Here is a 23446-nt window from a genome sequence, read left to right on the forward strand (position 1 = left end):
TTATTTCATATGTTCCTACCTTCATTAACAGCCTGCAATGGGCCACCGCTTCAAATGCTTTCTGGAAATGTAGAAATATGGAATCTGCCTGTTGCCCTTCATCCATAGTTCACAGTGTATCATGTGAGAATAGGGCAAGCTGAGTTTCACACGAGTTTCCCATGAATGATTCTTTCTAAAAATATGCCGATTTGTGGACATAAGCTTCTCAGGCTCAAGAAAGTTTAATATATTTGAATTGAGAATTTGTTCAATGATTCTGAAGCAAACTGAAGTGACAGGTTCACACACACATCTAATACGGTCCACAGCTTTTAGCTTGCTGTAGTGGCATCTTGAGCTAGCATTCACGCAGGATGCCACAAATTCTACAATGTTGCACAGGTTTCAATATGCCATCAACTATTACAATTGTTGAAACATAGCACAATAATACATTCTTGTGAATACATCATTGATTAAAAGTAGCAATAGCTTATTTAGATTTGCTTCGGTTGTTGCTCCCCAAATTTCTATTCTGTAGTTCAGGTGAAAGGAAAATAAAGCATTGTATACAGCCATTAGGACAACAGTGTCTTTGCAGAACTTGCTAATTTTATATTAGTGATTTTCGATTTTTGAACACCACTTTCAGTTTTAAGCAGAACAAGCTGTTTTCACTTACCCATGTAAGATTTTATTAGGTCATTAGCAGTGTTTATGATGTCAATATTCCATAGCTTTTATAATATGACTGTGGCTTTCACATAGTCAAAAGCTTTCTTGAGGTCAAGGTATATACCTGCAACATGTTGCTTGTTGTCAATGCCACTTATTATCTCTTCAATCAACTGAGTAGCTGTTGTGCTAGTTGGTTTACATTTTAAGAATCTATTTTGATTTTCAAACATTGGGTTGTGCATCTGGAGAAAGTTTATAATTCTCCTGTATATGACTTTTTCAACTGTTTTGGAAAAGACAGGAAGTACTGAGATTGGTCTATAGTTTTGAAATTTGAGTTTGTCTACTTTTTTTAAGATTGGTGGTACCTGAGTTATTTTAGTCTGTCTGGAAAGGTACCTGATTCTATTTCATCATTGACTGCTACAGACAGTGATAGAGAGACATTTTGCCTACACACTTTTAATACATTAATATTGAGATCATCATGCCCCGCAGTACTGGAAGATTTTAGTGAGCTAATGATGTTAATTATTTCTTTGCAATGTATGGTGGCTAGATATATGCTATGCTCAGGTGGACTGCCTTTAAAATTATACTGCAGGTTATTTTGTTTGTGTTTTATGTTTGTCATTGATAACTTCCCCTACTGAAAAAAATATTCATTTGATATATTAGCAATTTATTGTTGATCTTTTGCTACCATACCATTGTGGTCAATATTAAAGTTCATACAGAATTTTTCTCTGCCTGTTCTAAAACTGTTTGTCACTCCCCAGACACCAGTAGTAACACTCTGTGAAGTCTGAAGCTTGTTTGCAGTATAGTTGCTCCTGGTCTATGTTAAAAAATCTTTACAATATTATTGAGAAGTTTTGGGAGGCTTCCTTTAGCTTGAGATTTTGTCTGTTATTTAGCTTTCCACTACTGAATAATTTTAATTTTTCCCTTGCTTCAATGACATCATTATTTATCCAGATACTTTTTTGTTTATATTTTTAGTGAGTTTAACTTTTGTGGTTACAACTGGGCATGTGGCATCATAACAGTAGTAGAAGTCAGCATCAAAGCTATCATAGGAAAAGCTATCATTCTCAATCCATGTATGTGTGCTAAAATGCAATTCAGTTTATTGCTCTTATTATTACACATAATTCTTTTGTGTACATATAGTTTCCTTTTAGTGACAGAGGGCATTTCATTTACCTCCAATTGAAGCTGTACTGCATGGTGATCAGAGATGGCTAGTTTGACAATAGATGTACTGTAGGAAAGATGGGTCTTGTTTGTTATTATGTTAACCAGACTTTTTTGCTGTTGCCAATCTCTCTAGTTGGCTCATGGGTTAGTGGGGTTAGACTGAATTCATCAAGTATGAGGTGTAGCTTTTAGGTGTTGGCATTATTGATTAATAAGTCTATATTTATATCCCCTATTATTATAGTATTTACATGGCCACTTAAGCCTGGAAATGTACTGTGTATTTATATCAGGAAGACAGACAAATTTTGGAAAAATGTATCCATACATGCCACAGGTGACCTATACATACTGATAACTGCTATATTTTCTCCACCCCCAATTTAAATTTATTGCAGTAAATTCTGTGATTTCTTCTATGCAAAATGCACTTATGTCAATAACACTGAAATTACTTGCTTTAACAGTTAAGACTGCTACCCACCCCCAGACTTGTTTTTCCTACTAAAGTCAGAACAGAATTTCATGGAGAGTAGTTGACTAATGCTAATTAGGTCTTCAGTGTACCAATGTTCAGTTATGATGAAAATATCAGGTTCATCAAGACATGCAATAATATCCAGATCATTGTGTATGTTTCTCAGACTATCGAAATTCTGATGGGTGACATTAAATTTGAGTTTCTCCTGCTGGACTATAGAGGATGATTTAGGGCTACCAAACTATTCAGCATGCTTTACAAGTTCCCCAGGTTTGCCTGTAGTGGCTGTTTGTGTGTCAGATTCTGATTTGGTGGGTTGTATCATTCCATGGCAGTGTACTTATTTACACTGCTCTGTGGAGAATTTCATCTAACTTCCTCAGCAACTAATTTGCTGACAGTCTTTTTGCCTCTTTTATCATATGAGCAGGTGTGAATACAGGTTATGGTCTATGAGGGATGACAACATTCAACTGCAACATTCAGCTGTTCTCAAGCTGCAGCTAACTCCTCCTGCATCTGCATGCAGCATGCAAACACCCTAACTGTCCTAGCAAGATTGATAAAAGAAGACAGAGGAGAGAGTGCCTTGAACAACATATTAAAAATCATTACCTGTGGAGTGAGAGCATGGTCAGCAGGTGGGTGGGGGAGGGGTTGTTGTTCTTGAATAACACAAAAAACAGCACTCCTAGTGAAAATATTTCACAGTACAAAAGTCCTACTATAAAAGCCCCATTCATTTTTACCCAGAACTAATGATATCTGTGTTGTGGGGAGGTAAAGATCTCAGAATATTACAAATGATGTTCTGATAGTATAATATTAATGTTTATTGTTAAATTATGTGGGTGTGGGAGTATCGATATTGACACAGCCTCCAGAGACCCTCTGCCATGAGAAGATAAAACTCTTTGAACTGTGCAGAGAGGGAAAGTAGGGGAATCTGAGTCTTGGTCCAAGGCAGTTGCATGCATTTATGTTGGGTAATAAAGCTTACATAGATATATCTGCTGCATTTGTTATTTATGGTACTCATAAATACCATCATGTACTACAATTTACCCACATTGGTGACCTTGTGTCAGTCATAAAACACACCATTCTTAGAATTTTAACCGTTTTTCATCATGGAAATGTGGTACTAATGCAACATTCTGACCAGTGCACTACTTCTGGATTGCAGTGATGGAAGGATTGCAGTACAAGATTTTAAATGTTCTCAGTCTACACAGACAATATTGAAAACCAAGTATGCTGATGACTCCAGGATCATCTCTATTGACATCATCAAACCTTTAGTGTATCAACAATGTCTACCCCTTACAAATCCATTCTCACACCATGAGTACAACTCCACTATTAACAGTGTTACTAGTGTAAAATGATTACGGAGTATTTGTAGGAATGTTTTTGCATTATCTGCACCCATGTGCAATTCAAACATGAGTACAACTCCACTATTAACAGTGTTACTAGTGTACAATGATCACAGAGTATTTGTAGGAATGTTTTTGCATTATCTGCATCCATGTGCAACAAAAACATTTGCATACTACTTTTAAATATCTATTCACATGTCACAAATATGGCAATGTTGCTTCACACTACAGACTTACTTTTAGATATGGAGATTAGTGCCTTCGTGGGCAATGCTCTTGCTTGAAACCAAGTGCAACATACACATGACACAAGCTGCGTGTGTCCTACATCTTTTGTGTCATGAAATGCAAATGTCCAGTCATTTACCATTTTGCCACAACAAACTAGGCTTCACAAACAATTAGCGGCCACCCAGCTTGTTTCAAAAGACATTGCTGAAAAATCAGCCTTTGCATCATGTTCGAGACTTAGTATTCATCTCAAATTACCACCTTTCAATTTCACCAATCCCAACTTGTGGTTCATAATGACTGACAATATTTTTACAACAGGAGTCCTCAATGATGAGACTAGATATCTTAGATTACTCTGGTATCTAGTGGGTCAAATGGAAGCCATCAGTGATGTCATACTGTCACTGCCTCAAACAAATGAATACAACAAAGTACAGGAGGCTATGTGTAATTAACAGCTACATGACAACACACAATCACACAGCTGGTGATGTCTCTGTCCAATTGTTGACTGTGCCCATATGCCAGACAAGGTACTATGGACATTATGAATGGTTAAAGTACCAACCGAACTACAACTAGTGATGATTACACATGTGTCTGTTGATTAATAAACAACCAGGATGATGACACATCAGGTGGCACAAGGCATTATCATCTTCAGTGCAAACCACTGCCAGTCAAGCCAGCTCAACACAATCTGAGGTTGATGTTACACTTCACCATCTGGTTCTAACACACTGCAGGAAGACAACCCCACCCCTGCCATGGAACAAGGACATACCCACTAAAGCGACCTCTTCATGACTGCCATTCTACTGGTTTCAAACCACCTTTGGACAGACAGCTTGAAAATGTTGAAAACCGAGTGAGTTCCCAAAGCTTCCAACAGGCTGAAATAGGCACTTTAGCTGACTCAACACACAATATTTGCCTTGCACATTTTTGAGAAGATATCAAAGGACATCAGGTGACTACTTACACTTACCACAAGCCACTAGTTGATGCCATTTGAAATATCTCCCAAGGTACCAGCCCTCAGCAGTATGGAAGCTTAGACCTCATCACACAGTATACTACTCATGTGCAATACATTCATGGTGCACAAAACATCACCACCATTTATCTGTGCTGAATCTGTGCCATATTCTTGCAGTATGATTATGTGCTTATGGCAGCCAGTTAAGCAAAAGACTCAGTCATCAAGGATCCTCTCAATGATACAGCTACAAATCTGCCGATTGAATGTTGTGCTCTGCCCTCCACTTATACAACACTGCTCTGTGATGTTCCTCAAGAAAGACCATGGCCAGTAGTTCCACTCACCATGTGCCAATAAAAGTTTCTCAGATTATGCAACCATTGCCATCTGGGCATCAAAGTGTCGGTACAATTAGTGACGAACAGGTTTGTGTGGCCAAGCATTAGGCATGTCTGCTGTCATTGGGCAAGGAGTTGCCTTGCATATCAGCTTTCAAAAATTAACTGCCATACCAACCACAACTCTGATACTTCCTAATTCCTAAGACTAGATTCCATCATGTCCACTTGGACACCATTAGACCACTCACAGATTCTAAGGGATTGTGTCACCTACTTTCAGTCATCAATAGAATGTGTCGTTGGATTGGAGCAACTCCCATACGTGACATCACTGGCAAAATAGTTTCATGTGCCTTCATGGAAACCTGGATAGCTCATTTTGGAAAGCCTGAGCTGGTCTCCAATGATCAGGGCCAATAGATCAAGTTGGGTCTATTCAACCTCCTGAGCTGGCTCTTTGGGATTACCCACACGTGGAAAGTAGTATAGCCTTATAGAGAGGTAGCATAGGACAATGAGGGTAGTCCTAATGTGTCACATTGATTTGTGAACTGAAGCACAGCTCTGGGTTCTCTGGATCTTCTCTGCATATAAAGAAGAGGCAGTGTATGGGGAACTGCTAGACATACCAACTGACTTTGCACAACCTGTTACTGATGGCCATCAACACGACTTACTGGCACTCGTACAGCATGTCCATCAACACATTCAGAAGGAGCACTTGCCCCTCTTGCTGCCCATACAACCCGCAAGACCTTCATATACAAAGAGCTCTCTAAGTGTGAATTCACTGTGGTGAGGGATGATGTAGTTTGGGCAGCCCTGAGCCACCATACCCTGGCACATATCAGGTACTCCAATGTGGGCTGCAGACATTTGTTATCTTGCTTTGTGGCAAGCCCACAACAATCACCCTTTCCTGCCTTGGGCCTGCCTGAGTGTTCACTCATGCAACAGCCATTACATGGCTGGTCAAGTGCACCTGTGCCTTCACCTTCTCACCCAATTTTGCATTTGGCACCATGCCAGAACAACAACATATGCTATATGCAACACCACAAGAAATGAGCTGGGCAGTTCCGTCTGTATGCCAGTCACAACACGGCCAGTTGACCCCTCCTGTGCCAGCTGCACACATTGACACAACAACCTGCAGTGCTCTGCATTCTCGGCAGGTGACTCTGTGGGAATATCGATTGTGATGCAGTCTCCAGAGACCTTCCACCACTGAAGGGATTTTGAAGAGAGACTGTGGTGTGTTCTGAATCTTGGTCCAAGGCAGATGCAGGTATTCATGTTGGCTAATAAAGTTTATGTATATGTATCTGCAGCATTTGTTGTTTATGGTATTCGTAAGTACCAGCCCATGCTACCATTACCCACATGGGTTAAGAACAAATATTAAATGTGTTTCGAGTTTGTGTCTGGCTGGATGGAGGGAGGTGGGGTGGGGGTTGGAAAGTGGGGAGAGAAGGAGAAACATGCATGACCACAGTCTTTTGATCTACCTTTCCTCACTCTTCTATTAGTGCAGTGCATCAGCATGACAAAACTGCATGAGTGGCACTTGCTACCCATCACTCACTCCACGTGCACATGCTGAAGCATGAGGCTACAGTTTCCACACTCAGTATCAAGCAGTTTCACTCAGTATCATGCTGGCAACATGTGCATGGTGCTGCCACACAGCTAGGAAACAAGGATGCTATACAGCTTCTTTGCAGTGTAGCATCACTAATGGGTCCAGGAAGCATTGGAATACATTTAGGATTAGAATTTCTTTTTAGCTGTCAATTTTCCATGTTTTCTATGGAAATAGTATATTCTGTATACCTGAGATTCATCAAGTATAACCATAGCGACTGAGTATGGTTACGTATACTGAAACATAAAGATATAATCAATGTGGAATGTTATTGAAGGTCATTGATTTACCTGTCAAAGTCTAAATTTGCATGAATGAAAGCTGATGAAATAACGCTCGCATTCTAGCTCAAGCTAAAATTGCAGGAATTTTGAGACATGTTTTGGACAGAACAAATTAAACAGATGAGCATAACTGATTACAATTGTCTACTTTGTTTATAATTAATAAAAAATTTCAATCAAGCTTCACCATAGGTTCTCATGAATAAATCAAGCAAATGAACTAACACAATTTGTTATGGTTGATAATATTAACTGCAATGGCTGCAAAGAGTAAGGAAGTGCAAGATATGGTGGTAACCAGAGATGGGCATTATTAAAATAAATTTCTATCGTTATAATCATTCAAATAAGTAGATCATTCAGATGAATTTATTTTCCAACTTACCAGTAAAAATGAATTATACATAATCCCATCGTATTTTAATTCTTTACTTCAGTAACTCTTTTCTTCAATAACTATAGTTGGAGTCATGAATGATGGCTGTCAGGTTTAGGATTGTTCTGCGCACCTTTAAGTCACATGTTATCCGACAGCCAATGAGCCTTCAGTAGTGTTCTGAGCACTCTGCTGTGAATGATGTGTACAATGCAAGCATTAGAAGCGATTGTAGTAAGTTATTTAGTGAATTTGTATTTGATTTGGTGTGAGCTGTCATGGCTGATGGTGGTGATGACTGACAAATTCTACACAAGTAAAAGTGAGGCATAATTTGTGGGATACAAGTTTCCATCAGGCGCAAAGCAAGTGCATGTGCAAACCGCAACTGTTGATTGCTACTGGCAACAGTGCAATCCCCATTCTTGTCTCAACCTACGTGAACTGCCGTCATTAATGTATTGTTTGCTTGGCTCAATGCAGTTTCTATTTGATAAATAACTTGTTAATGGTGTGTACAGGAACATGTCTACATGGCTCTATGAGTCTAGTTCCAGGCTACAAAACTAAACACTTGGTGTTTGATTCACAGTTGGATCTACAATTACATTCATTATATGTACATGTGATCCATCTTCTGAAAGATGAAAAATGGATTTCAGGAACCACATTTCACTGTTGTTTCTACATGTCAAAACCTTAAGTGGATTTGCTAGCCCAATTAAATATGGCATCTGGAAAACAGCTGATCCAGCTTCTGATTCAGTCAACACAATCATTATTTCTCATCACTGAAATATTACAGGTAGACAGCTTCAGGCTCAGTCTAATATTTCTACTTCTCCTTCACTGCACAGTAAGTCCATATTAACTGAATATTGTGAAAACAAGATGCAACTTGACAACCAAAGTACGTTTGAAAACCAGTGCATTTGCATGGTAGCGAAAATTGATTGCGGAATTGGAAAACCAGCAACTAAAAGTGGGGTTCCAGAATTGATTTTGAAGTCTTTACACTACCACCCAGAAGCAGTACTGCGAAACTGGTTTGTGTAATCCAGTTCAGGGAAAAAAAATCTAATATAAAGTCTCCTAAAACTTTTATAGAATGCTGTTGTACATAAACTCATTCAAGAATGTTTTAGGAGTAACTCTGAGTAGGCTTTCCATTGCAAGATGGAATAGATATTCAATGTGACATGTGTGGAGACAGTTACACATGTCTTATGCAGATTTGAACATTTAAGTAGAATGTACCACTGGTAACTGATGTGAGGCATTGTCATCAGAGCTGGACATTGTCACCAGTATGGACACAAGTCACTCAGCAAGTGGTGGAACAGAGTCGTATCATAAAGTAATTCATGTTATGTGGAAAGTGGTCACATTTTTACTAATGCTCTATTGTAATGCAGTTTGAATACTGTGAAGAACTGGATGAAACTATTTTTATGGACAGGTACAGTGTCTGCTAATAAGTGGAAAGTTTTTTTGTTTACATTATCTGCTAGTTAATACGAAGTATTACCAACATACTTGTGGCTACCAGTGAAAAACATCATAATGTTGACATCACCAAAATATCATCCATGTAAACATAACAGAAATCTTAAGTCCCTAGTGATCTCATCTGTGCACTGTTGAAAACTCTGTGCTGCGTTGCACAGACCGAAAGGCATCCTAGTGAACTTGAATAGACTGAAAGGTGTTGCCACCTCTGTCTTTGAGATATCCTCTATGGCAATGGGGATCTGATAATATGCCCAGACTAGATCAGTAGTTGAAAATATAGTCCTACCATGAACATTGGAAGAGAAGTCTTCTGTTCGTGGCACTGGGTACTGATCCAGTATGGTCCTCGCTTTGAGCTGTCATAATCACCACATGGATGCCATCCATTCTTCTTCTTTGGTACCACATGGATTGGGGATGCCCAACTGCTACCTGAAACTCTGCAAATGACCATTGACAGTGTGCTGTGGAATTCCTGCTTCACCCCTTGCAATTTCTCTGGCATCAGACATCTAAGCCTAGCTTGAGATGGTGGGCCTGGCATGGTCAAAATGTGATGTATTGTTGTGCATTTAACTAGCAGGAGAGTAGGTGACTGCTGCATGATTTTGGGAATTCTTTTAGTAATCATTCGCATGGTGTATCTACTGCTACCGTATGTACCATCATCGAAGTGATGCAACACACCTTCCCTGGCGTACGCAGGTTTGTAGTGGAATCAATGAGTTGCTTGCATTGGAGGACAGGTATCAGATCATAAAAGGATAAAAAATTAACTCCTATGACAGGCTCCAATATATCTGCTATTGTGAAGTGCCACTCAAATGTACGGCATAGTCCAAGGTTAAGCAACAATGTGGCCTGACTGTATGTTTTAAGCTTAGAGTTGTTAGTGGCAAACAGACAAGAATTTGAAGAATGACCTGCAGAGAATTGATGAATGGTGCAGACTCTGGCAGTTGACCCTGAATGTAAATAAATGTAACATATTGTGCAAACACAGGAAAAGAAATCCACTACTGTACACCTATACTATTGATGACAAACAGCTGGAGACAGCGTCTGCTGTAAAATATCTAGGAATCACTATTCAGAGCGACCTTATGTGGAATGACCATATAAAACAGATAGTGAGAAAAGCAGACACAAGACTCAGATTCATCAGAAGAATCTTAAGGAAATGTAACTCATCCACGAAGGCAATGGCTTGTAAGGCACTTGTTGGCCCAATTCTTGAGTATTGTTCATCTATCTGGGATCCCTATCAGGTAGGGATGGTAGAGGAGATAGAGAAGATCCAAAAACGAGCAGTGCATTTCATCACAGGACCATTTAGCTGATGAGAGAGCGTTATGGAGATGCTAAACAAACTCCACTTGCAGACATTACAAGAGAGACGTTGTGCATCATGGAGAGATTTATTACTGAAAATTTGGAACAGCATTTTTCAGGAGGAGTCAAACAACATATTACTTCCCCCCACATACATCTCGTGTATTGACCATGAGGAGAAAATTCTAGTAATTACAGCTAATACAGAGGCTTACTGACAATCATTCTTCCCATGCTCTATTCATGATTCGAACAGGGTTGGAGGAATCAGATAGTGGTACCGAAAGTACCCTCCAACACACACCATTAGGTAGCTTCCAGAGTATGATGTAGATGTAGATATAGACAGACAAGAATCATTGCAGCTCCGGCATGGTATGCGAGTTACCAGGTACACGGAAAGTTCTGCCCCTGTGTCCAGTAGGTATTGTACTTCCGTATTGTGGTCTGTGACAAAAAGTTAACATGCATTACCAGTATGAGTAGTTGTTGCTGTTATGTTTTCCACCTCTTGTTTCCACTTGCATGGTGGTGTACACTTCTGCACTTCATTGTAGAATTTGTTGTGGTACCAACACAAATTTTTGCCAATGGTGAGGGGCTACAACTTCTTGATGACTGGAGGCATGGTCGATGATGTGTGTGTGTTGTTTGTAATGCTGTTACTTGCATGGTAAGCTCTGTTAATTGCAACTGGAATGCTGCTAGTGTCACTGCAGACATATTCTCTTGCAGTGGTGTCAGTGTTGACATGTTTGCTGTGGGATACATCTAGATGATCCTGTCCGCTGTTTACACTAGAGCATTTAAATTCCCCACTCACACTGTCAGGACTTTTTTAATGTCAGAGGGTAATCGTGACAACCAAATATTGCACAGCACATCATTGCTGACTGCATTCCTTGCCAGTGTGTGCAAATGGTGTAAATGTTGTCATGAGGTTTGATAACCAAACTCCTCAGTCCATAAAAGCTTGTCTAGTCACTTTGCTTCTGATTGTGATAGGCGCATCACTAGTGCATTCTTAATTGATGCATACCATTTGGCGTTTGGTGGTGCAGCAAGGATATCTTGTACCTTAGCAGCTAAGTCTTCTGTTAGTGCTGTGATTACATAGCTATACTTTGTTTCCTCTGCTGATATCTGTGCAAGGATTAACTGGCTTTCAAGCTGCAGTAACCACAACACCAGGGTATCTTGCCAGAACAGCGGGGTTTAATTGTGACCCTGTTAACTGTGCTGCTTGTAGCTGGCTCTGTGGTGACAGGAAGATTGTCCATTTTCGTGTAAGAATGAGCGCAGCATGGCTGACACAGAAGTAAGGAACATTCATGTTATGATGCGGTGCAGAACACTGATGCCAATGCAGTTGTGTTGTTGTGTTATTGTTGGGTTCACCAATATGTGGTATCTGTTAGAACTGAACATTTATTTCCACATAAAACACATCTATGCAGGATAGCTTGCAAGTGTGGAAGGCTGAACAATTAACTGTTAAGAGAGGCATGAAATTCTCTATATCACTCATGTGAAAGAGTAACTGTAATAACAAACCCTAGTCACATTGAATGGTTATGTACCACTGTACACTCACGTCTGTGGGGACAGTATGTGATGTTACAACTGTATGGCACTCCTTGGGCTAGATGGAATAAAACTAAAGCAATGTAATGTAATGCAATATAAACTTTCTTGGTGTATGATAACCTTTTCCTCCTTTTCTTTACAGCTCACATTGCATGTTATGGCCTGCAGTAATTTTGGGAAACGTAATTGATAACCAGGTGGTTGACAGCAAACTGAAAATCATGCCATTAAAATTATTCTTGTGCGGTAAAAGAGTTCTTCATCGTAATTTATCCTTTTTCGCCATTCTGCTTCAGAGTGTAGTCTCCACTGAAACTCAAGTATAATTTATCATAATTTGTTGAAAGATTAATGCACATTGTTTCATAAGTGCTGTGTTTCAAACTGAAATTTGTAAATCTAAATATCCCATTTTAGTGAGTGCAGACAACTGTCTGCGGGGTAACAGTGAATGTTAGTAATTAAAACTGTACAACAACTACAAGTTAGATGTAACTTTTTCTTTATTTTTACATGTTTCACTCAGCCAGTGTGAGCATCTTCAGAAATTACATATAGCTGATAACCATAACGTGTAGCCCTTAGTTACGTAGTTTTTGAAGATGATCACATTGGTTGAGTGAAACATGTAAAAATAAAAATAGATGTGTGTTGCCTCTGGCTGCTCTATAATTTTAACTAAATAGGCTGTTTTGATAATAGTCAGTAGCATATATGAGGACCAATGATATCTACAGGAAACCATCCTGAGAATACTGCATACTCAGTCATTAACACACATGTTCCATAAGCCCCATTTTCAAGGAGAGCCTTCAGGAAACTTGGACAAGTCAAGGTATTCTGTAGCAGACAGATGGCTCAGAGCACTATGGGACTTAACATCTGAGGTCATCAGTCCCCTAGAACTTAGAGATACTTAAACCTAACCAACCTAAGGACATTACACACATCCATGCTTGAGGCAGGATTTGAACCTGCTACCATAGCGGTCGCGTGGTTGCAGACTGAAGCGCCTAGAACCGCTCGGCTTGGCCACACCGGCCGGCTATAGCAGACAGAAGAAAATATTTCTGCCTTCTTCTGTACAGTATACTAACAGCAATTTCTGACTAGTGCTAATCTACTTGTACTGATAATTATGGTAATTACTTCTAGATTAATTTATGTATGTATGTCAGGAGCAAAACAGTTACTTTGAATACAGCCACTGGTTGTTCACCCTATATTACTGTTTTCATCTAACCATCTGAATAAAACATGCACCATCAGTAAATGCCATCATGGTGTTTTTTATTGTCCAGTTCAACTTTACTGTCTAGGAAGAAGATCCTATGTTTCCTTTTCAGAGGAGAGGCCTTTATGGAAGCCAGACAGAGCTGTTGTTAAAAGGTTATTCTCATGAAGATGATTCAGCAATTTGTTGTAAACATTGGCGTCTGCAAGAGGGTGTACATAAAGTCCAGGAATACAAGAACTAAACATTGTACAGATGTCATACATATTGCATTTGTAAGAGAAATTCTGAAAGTTTTTTTTACAAACATTCGATATACGAAGCATGAGTGAGGGCTCTGCTATGTCACGTGGTAGAGGTGGTACATACACCAAATCTTTAATGTGTCCCCACAGAAAAAAGCCACATGGAGTGAGAACTGGTGATTGGGGAGGCCATTTCATGAAACAATTGTCCCCTTCTGTAGCATGGCCAATCCATCAATGTGGGAGTTCTGTGTTCAGGTACCCACGAATTTCATGATGAAAATGGGGTGGAGCCCATCCTGCTGAAAGATGAACGGAGAGTCCGATTGCATTTGAGACATCAGCCATTGCTGCAACATATCCAAGTAGGAATATCCAGTGACAGTGCTCACAGCAAAAAAGAATGGCCCATACAGTTTTTGATGTGACGAGGCACAGAAAATATTTTCCTTTGGGGAATCACGTTCAAATTCATTGCATTCGTGTGGATGCTTTGTACCCCAGATTCGACAATTATGCCTGTTCACTTTCCCATTAGTGTGAAAAGTGGCTTTGTCACTAAAAATTAAGATATCAACAATGCCATAACCATCCTCATTCAATTGTCACAACTATGAACAAAACTCAAAATGCTTGTCTTTGTCATCATCATTGAGCTTCTGCACTAGCTCCAATTTGAATGGTTCCGTGGACAGCTCCTGTCGCAGGACTTTCCACACTGTTATTGGAACCATTTTGAGTTCAAGGGATGCACGAAACACCTATTTCTTTGGACTCCTTATGAAAGTCTCTCGTATGCGCTCCACATTCACTTCACTCACACTGGGACATCTGCTTCTCTTTGCCAGGCACAAGCAACCTGTTGTAACGAATTTGTTGTGCTAGTGGTAAATGGCCTTCCTTGTTGGTGGCTTCTTACCATACTTAGTTCTAAACATCCATCTGTTCAATGTTTGGTTCTTGTGCAGTAAACAACTGAAATTGTTCTCAGACTTTATGTGTACCCTGTATAGAGATTTTATTCATGTATTGAGTGGATAATCAACATTGTTCTAGGATATTTGAAATAATGCAGTTTGAAAACTAAGAAGAGTTTATTTAGTTGCTTTACATAGTGGCCACTTATATCATGACTTCAAGAAAAATGTTTTATATGTTCATGGATAATCATTTATTCATAGAATATAGATAATGATGGTGAAAGAAGGGCACAATTCATATTTTTCATGTGATTAGAAGAGGAAAGTTGGCTGGAAGTAGTGATTAGTGTTTGGCTGTTGGGCTTAAGAACTTTGTTAGAACAAATCTTTCAGGATTGACTCTCTCTCTCTTTCATTCTCTCTCTCTGTCTGTCTGTCTGTCTCTCTCTCTCTCTCTCTCTCTCTAACTCACAAACTCTTAAACCCCCACATGCACTCACGCACACATGCGCGTGCGCACACACACACACACACACACACACACACACACACACACTTCTGCTGTTATATTGTAGCTGTCAGTCTAGCCTGAGGAGGATAGGTTGAAATGTTACAAAGATGCACAACTGTTACTCTGCACTGAAGTACCAAAGAAACTGATATAATCGTGTGTATTCAAATATAGAGATATGTTAACAGTCAGAATATGGTGCTGTGGTCGGTAAAGCTTCTATAAGACAAGTGTCTGGTGCAGCTGTTAGATTGGTTACTGATGCTACACTGGCAGGCTGTCAAGATTTAAGTGAGTCTGAACATGGTGTTATAGTCATTGCATGAGCAGTGGGACACAGCATCTCCGAGGTAGTGCTGAAGTGGGGATTTGCCCATACGACCATTTCACAAATGTACCGTGAATATCAGGAATCTGGTAAAACATCAAATCTCTGATGTTGCTGTGGCCAGAAAAAGATCCTACAAGAACTGGACCTACAATGATGAAAGAGAATCATTCTATGTGACAGGAGTGCAACCCTTCCACATGTTGCTGCAGATTTCAATTCTGGGCCATCAACAAGTGATACGGATGAACCATTCAATGAAACATCATCAATATGGGCTTTCAGAGATGAAGGCCCACTCATGTACCTTTGATGACTGCACGACACAAAGCTTTATGCCTCACCTGGGTCTTTCAACACCAACATTGAGTCCAATGACTGGAAACATGTTACCTGTTCAGAAGAACCATGTTCCAAATTGTATTGAGCGGATAAGTGTGCACGGGTATGGAGACAACTTCATGAATCCATGGACCCTGCATGTCAGCAAAAGACTGTTCAAGCTGGTGGAGGCTTTGATATGGTGTGGGGCATGTGCAGTTGGAGTGATATGGGACCACTGATATGTCTAGATACAACTCTGATAGGTGACATGTATGTAAGCATTCTGTCTGATCACCTGCATCCATTTACATACATTGTGCATTCCGATTGGCTTGGTGAATTCCAGCTGGACAATGTGATACCACACACGTCCAGAATTGCTACAGAGTGGCTCCAGGGACACTCTTATCAGTTTAAACACTTTAGCTTGCCACCAGATTCCCCAGACAAGAATGCAATGTGCTGTTCAGAAGAGATCTCCACCCTGTCATACTCTTACAGATTTACGCACAGTCCTGTAGGATTCATGGTGTCAGTTCCCTCCAGCACTACTTCAGACATTGGTCACGTCCATGGCATGTCATGTTGCTTCACTTCTGCATGCTTGCAGAGGCCCTATACACTATTAGGCAGGTGTACCAGTTTCTATGGCTCTTCAGTATATGATTGATAGCAATTTCAAAACACTTTCACTAGGTCTTTTTCATTTCTCTCTGTCTGTTTGGTACAAATTATGCAGTTGATCATTCACGTCATACCAGTGAAATGCTAATAAGTGGAAGGTCAACTGTTTTGGAATGACAGTGCCAGTAGATGCTACCAACACTTCTGACAAGTGCTGCATTCTTCTGAATGTTTCGGGTACTTCTAAAGCACCATGATTTTTTCTTTTTTTCTTTGTTGACATTGTTTTTCCCATTTCCTGAACAAATAATAAGTCAATAATAGTTAAGACATTAAGGCAATTATTATAACAATGAACATAATTTAAAAATGACAAGAAGTGTTAAATGGTTTACAGTCCAACAACAATGCAAAAACCTGTGACAGCAGAGACATATATTACTTTAACATTTAAACATGGTCATTTATATGTTAAGCACTGCTTTATGGGTCACTAGATGTGTTTCTTGGGTTTTCTCACTCTTAAGCTAAAATCAACAGAATTTCTGTAATTACTGAGTTATGGAGTAAAGTTTTTTTTATATTTGTTGTCATAGGTGGGATACTAAATGAATAGCTGCATACTTAATACCTTACCTTTCTTTAAACACTGAAGTTCGCCTGAAAGATAATGTTCTGCACTTGAAACTTAACAATTGAAACAACAACTATGGCTGCAACTTAAATTTAAATAGCCAGTAATATAAAAAATGTCCTCCATTTGAATCCACAAATGTGTCAATTTCATTTAACTGTACTTACTCAAATAATTTTGCAACTTTGCTAACAGTTTCAGGACACTAAAATTTAACTTTTGTAGATTCAGAAAACTATGACATAAATTTAATTAAAATAAAATTTAAAAATAGTCTGAGGATCAGTTTCACATGGAATCAATCCCCCTATTGTTTCTAGTTCTGTCATTCCATAGCCCTCACTAACCTGGACCTCCAAATTTATATCAGTTAGGCCCAAATCTCTTTGCACTACCTCCTCTCCATCCATAAAATTCTCCTGCTCTGCAATCAAAAAACTCCTGTATCCCATGTCCCCCCCCCATCCAAAATGCACCTCAAAAGCTATCCAGTCTGTTCATCTCACACTCCTGCCTTGGACTCAACATCCACCACCACTACAAGAGCCCCTATCAAACCTCCATCACATCCCCTCATAGCTATCAAACATGCCTTGCAGACCTTCTACATTAACCATTAACCACTCTCTCAGAAACATTCTCTCACCACCCTATACCGACACACAATACATACAAAAGCCTCAATCCTAAAAAAGTATCAGTACTTCCCAAAGACATCACATTTTACCCCACTCCAAAAATCAGTCATTCTGAGCTTTTTAAAGACCTCCTTTTCTTCGCCTGGTCCCTTCAGTGGAAACACATTTTTGCTACTAACTTAATCATTAAGACTCAAACCAAAATCATTACCGAACCATTCCTGACTTAGTTTACTCGTCTGTCCCACTGTGATCCATCCCCACTGCCGCCAAAAACCTGTTATGACTAATGTTGATTCTTGCCTCAACATCATTCTCCAAATCCCTCAAGATTGAAACTAACCTCATGTCCACTGAGTGATCTGTAGTCCATCACCTGAAAACTGTTCTTGACTTTATAATCCTATCTGCTGACAAAGGCTTCACCATTGTGAGTTGAAATGCAGGGATTACCTGGTGGAAAGATTGTGACAGCTGTCAGCTAAGTGCATCTACAGGCCTGCTACACTGACCCATTTCCAGAAATCCATCAGGATCTCCAGCCCTTTCTCAAATCATTAGGTTGATCCCAGAACCTCTCTCCTGAGCTCTCTCTCTCTCCTCATCCCCACCACTCCCCATACTCTTACCTTCTACATGCTTCCTAAAGTTCATAAACTCAGCCACCCAGGATGTGCCATTGTGACTGGAAACTGTACCCCTCAAAGAGAGAGTCTCTTCCATTGTGAACCATCATCTTCAATCTATTACATGTAACCTAACCTCCTATAGAAAAGACACCATCCATATCCTTCACTGACTCTCCACATCATCTGTTTCTTTACCATCCTCTACATGGCTCCTAAATGTTAATACTGCCTCCCTCTACACTAACATTCTAAATGCCCATAACCTTGCCACTATTGAACATTAGCATTTCCAACACCCAACTGATGACAAACCTAAAATCTCCTTGCTTTCCACCATGACCAGCTATCTTCTCACCCACAATTACTTCTGCTATGAAGGCATCTCCTAGAAACTAATACATGCTAGAGTAATGGGCACTGGTGAGGTATCATTCTTATGCTAACTTATTCATGGACCATTTAGAGGAATTCTTCATAACCACACAAATTCCCAAACCACTCACCTGGTTCAGATTCAATGATATCTTCATTATGTGGACTGAGGGTGAGGACACTATATTCACATACCTCCAGAGCCTTGACACTTCCTCCATTCATTTCATTTGGTTTTCTTCAGCCAAAGAAACCACCTTACTCAATGTTGATCTCCACCTCAAGGATGGGTACATCAATACCTTCATTCACATCAAACCTTCCAACCACCAACACCACTTCCACTTCAACAGCTGCTACCCATTCCACATCAGAAAGCCCCTTCCATACAACATAGCCACCTATGATAACAACATCGATAGTGATGAGCTACCCTCTCCTAATGTGCCAAGAGTCTCTCTGTGGCCTTCACAGACTGCAGTTGCCCTCCAAACCTTGATCAGAGACAGACCCTACGCCTTTTCTCATCAGTGAGCTACCATATGCCCACAGTCTTGCCACAAAGGAGTACTGCTCTCATGACTCAGTACTGCCAACTACTGGCGTAACTGAATTACATTCTCCAGCAGAGTATTGAATATCTATCATCTTGCCCTGAAATGAGAAATATCCAATCTATTATCCTCCCCACTCCTCCCACAGTGGTATTTCATCACCCATCCAACCTAACACGATATCATTTTCAGTCCCTACTCCATTCCTGCTCTGAAGTCCTTACCTCATGTGTCTGCAATAGATCCAGATGTAAGACCTGTCCAATGCATCCTCCCATTACTGCCTACTCCAGTCCTGCCACTGGCATCTCCAACCCCATATAAGGGAAGGCCACCTGTGAAACTGCCTTGTGATTTATAAGCTTAGTTGCAACCACACACATTCTGTATGAGAATGACTATGAGGGTTGAATGAAAAGTAATGCCTCCACCTTCATTAATTGGGTTTGGATGGGAATATTTTAATAAATCAAATACAGAAATAATAATAATGTGATTTTCAATTACCAATATTCCTTTTCCACATAATCACCAGACAATTTGATACATTTCTGCCAACGATGAACAAGTTTTCTGAAGCCGTCATGGAAGAAGTTGACACTCTGTTTCCACAACCATAGACTCACAGCTCTCTCAACCTCTTTATCAGAAGCATAATGATGTCCCTGCAGATTGTCTTTCATTATCGGGAGCAGATGGAAGTCAGACGGCACTAAATCTGGACTTTATGGAGGATGCCTTATGGTGGTGAGATTCAGTCTCTGAAGTTCTGCTATGGTGGCACATGAAATGTGTGGTTTGGCATTGTCATGCTGTAGGAAAACATTTCCCTTTTCCTTTCAGACCCTTGTTAGCTCTTGTTTTAGAGTTTGCATTGTTGTGATGTAATGCTTTGAATTTGTTGTTGTTCCATGATCAAGGAAATCAACATGGATAACACCATCTGCATCCCAGGACACTGTGTCCATGATTTTTCCAGCTGAGGGCTACATCTTGAATTTCTTTTTCTGGAGCAAGTCTTTGTGTCAGTATTCCATAGACTGACGTTTTGTCTCTGGGTCACAATGTTGTACCCACATTTTGTCTCCTGTCACAGTTGAATGGAGAAAGGTGTCACCTTCATTCTCGTAATGCAAAGGGAGTTCCTGGCAAATTTCAAGCCTGTGCGCTTTCATTTCAGGAATCAGCATCCGGGGTACTCATCATGCACAGATCTTCCAATAGCCAAGCAAAGCAATAATGTGACCCACATATTCTTGTGAAATTCTGATTGTGCTTGCAATTCCTCTCTGAGTGATAAGACGATCATTCTGAATCAATCTGTCAACATTTTGCTTCTGACACTCAGTGGTTGCTGTGATAGGCTGTCCAACTCTTTGTTTGTCATGCAGGTCAGATGTTCCCACCTTAACATCTTTAAACTTACTCACTCAATGATGCACAGTACTCACATCAACACAGCCACCATAAACTGATTTCATTCTCTGATGAATCTCCTTTGTCATGACACCTTGTGATGTCAAGAATTTAATGGCTGCTCATTGCTTAAATTGCATTGACAGACTGTCTGCGCAGGGTCCCATACTTTACACTGTAACAACACAACTGTTCAATGCTAAGGCTTCCCGCCAACTGGAGCTGTAGAGAAGAGGTTACGGAACAAGCCTGTACTTGACACATACCAATGCTGCCAACTGTTGAAGAGTTATGAAGGTGGAGGCATTACTTTTCACTCAACCCTCGTGCTAACGAGCTGTCTGTCTGTGTGAACAGCCACCACCAAATTGTGGCCAAGAGACAGCTAACCACCAAGTTGATAAACATGACTCTCAACATTTTAATTACAGCTTCACAGCCTGTGCCATCTGGATTCATCCCACCAACACCAGCTTTTCTGAATTTTGCAGGGGGCAATTGTCCTTAAAATGTATCCTTTGTTCCCATAACTTTCCGGGTCTCAACCTTCATTAGTCCCTCTCTGCCACTTGCTTATCCCACTCCCTGCTCTCACTACAGTTCATAGACACCTTCTGTCCTGCCAATGCACCTGCAAGTCCTTTCCTCTACTCAAAGTTTTGTCTCTCCATTTACTTTCTGCCTCCACCCCCTGCCCCACTCCCCACTTGCACCATCAGCCCTATCCCCCTATCCCAAACCCATCACATCTCTGTATCTTCCCCAAACTCTACCTTGCTATCCCTCTCCCTCACCATTCCATGCCTCACCCTCAGCTCCACCATCCATCCATGTGAGATGGAGTCACAGTCAGGCCTTAGTGGCTTGAGACAATAGCCTGTGTGTGGAAGTTGTGTGTGAATGTGTGATAGTTCTACTTCTGAGGAAAGACTTTATCCAAAAGCTTGTATACTTGTCATCTGCATCTCAGTACCTCCTCTATGTGGTGAGTAGCATTCCATTCTTTTCATATTGCAGTTATTCCATCCTGGACTTTCCATTGTTTGATTTCCATTTATAATCAAAACCATTTGTGGTTAAAAGTTCTGTGTAAATCCCATGTGGTACTGATTTTTTGTGGTGTCAATATTGATGGTTTATATTTTTGAACTATGATTATTCACTTTGTACTCGACATACAAAATTATTAACTCAAATTTGTGTCCTCTAATTGTCTTGATTTAAATTAGAATTTTTAAGTTTTAGCTTGCCAATTATTTAAATGTGAAAATTGTTTTTGGGCATGTTTCCTGATGCTCTTACAACATGTATTATTGATTACAAATAGAGTACCAGCTTTTGTTATTATAACCACTATATTTTGTCTGTAGGATTCTTATTGGTGCTCCTCGTGCCAATTTTAGTTACTATGTCAATGTGACTGAACCTGGAGTAATTGTTCGGTGTGCCATTGCTGGAAGTTGTACAACAGTGCTTCTTGATAGTGTTGGTAAGATTCTGTCATAATAAATTTTGAGATGTGTATGGTGAATGCTAAAATTAACATAAATTAGAATGAATGACGGACTACACTAAGAAATTTGTTAATTCTGAAAAACTGCAAATTATGCACTAACAAATTGACAGCATGAAAAGACATTTTTCATTATGAACAAATGTATTAGAAAATGTACAGGTAATTCCATATAACTTGGCTAAATTTTTTCATGCTTCAGTGGAATTCATGTAGAGTGGGGGACATAGCTACTCATATCAATAGTAGTAGTAGTAGTAGTAGTAGGAGGAGGAGGAGGAGGATTTGTCATTGAATAATATTTCACAATAATATTTGACAAATCAAAATTGCACAGACCCCCCCCCCCTCCCCCCCCCCCAAAAAAAAACCCAAGCAAATAATATTAAATATGAGCTACACTACAGAAAGACAAAAAAGAATTTTAACAACTAGAAAACACTTTTTTGTACAGGTAGTTAGTAATATCCAGCATCAAAGCTATTAATTTGTATGAAGGAAGAGGACATGGCTGTTATGTGAGGCACTGACATTTTAAGACTGACCTGTATAAAGACAATAATTTTACCACAATTGCTGTTCTTGCACTGACATTAGTTCATCACAATAGCACTGTAAAAGTTCAAGGGCTGCTTATAAAGATACAAACAATTTTAAATCTAGAGTGGCATAGTTGCAAAAGGCTAAAGAACTATCAGACATTGTAAAACACCAAATTCAGAGTAAATAACTGAAGTGCACTCCAAGAGAATACAAGTCCATAGCAGCAACAGAATAACTAGCATATTGAGAAGGTACCGATAACTTTCAGATTTAACAAAGCACTAGCTATAAATTAAGGATTGGGCCCCTTTATTCATATATTATGGCCATTGCTGTTGCCAATAAGATGTGATGAGAGTGGCACTTGTGACAAGCATCCTTGGCGGCAAATGAATAGTTGTGTACTCAATAATACTGTCTGTTGGAGGATACTAAATCCCTTTCCACTTTAAACAACTCTTAGGGATGGAAATGGCTGGGATGTAATGTAGACTACTGATAAGGGAGGACAAAATGAAGAGAGCCCTGACAGAGGCTTCTGTGCTACTGCCAGAGGCTTGTGACAGGTGCCACCAAAGATAGTGTTGCCAGCTGTTGATGGTCTCCTATAATGAACATCAAAGCTGGTGGGAGTGCCCATGCTACCAAGGCTTTGTTCAGAGATGACAGAAGGGGCAGTGGTTTCAAAGGTACAGGTTAAACTGCTGAGTGGCATGACTGACAATGGAATGGCATGGAATGTGGACTGCCCGTACTTCAGATATGGTGCTGCACGCAGTGTAGAATAATCCTCTGATGGTCATGACCTCATGTGGTACACCAGAATTTCACAGACAACTTCTGATGTGCTTAGTGATAAGTGACCATTCCTAAGTCCAAATACCTGTGTCCAGACTGACATGCCAGCTCCACCACTCACCACTGTGATATACCAGGAGAGTAACA

The 23446-nt window shown here is 39.9% G+C and overlaps 1 protein-coding gene across 1 annotated transcript in view; it reads left to right on the forward strand.

The window, feature by feature from the left end:
• The window catches only part of LOC126260591 (integrin alpha-PS5-like), a 563809-nt gene that overhangs the window by 2073 nt on the left and 538290 nt on the right, over positions 1-23446 (forward strand). The window contains exon 2 of the mRNA XM_049957927.1: positions 21816-21934. Coding sequence (XP_049813884.1) covers positions 21816-21934 — 119 coding nt within the window. The remainder of the gene's footprint in view (positions 1-21815; positions 21935-23446) is intronic.

Source organism: Schistocerca nitens, chromosome 5 (assembly GCF_023898315.1).
Source record: "Schistocerca nitens isolate TAMUIC-IGC-003100 chromosome 5, iqSchNite1.1, whole genome shotgun sequence".
Classification (NCBI taxonomy): Eukaryota; Metazoa; Arthropoda; class Insecta; order Orthoptera; family Acrididae; genus Schistocerca; species Schistocerca nitens.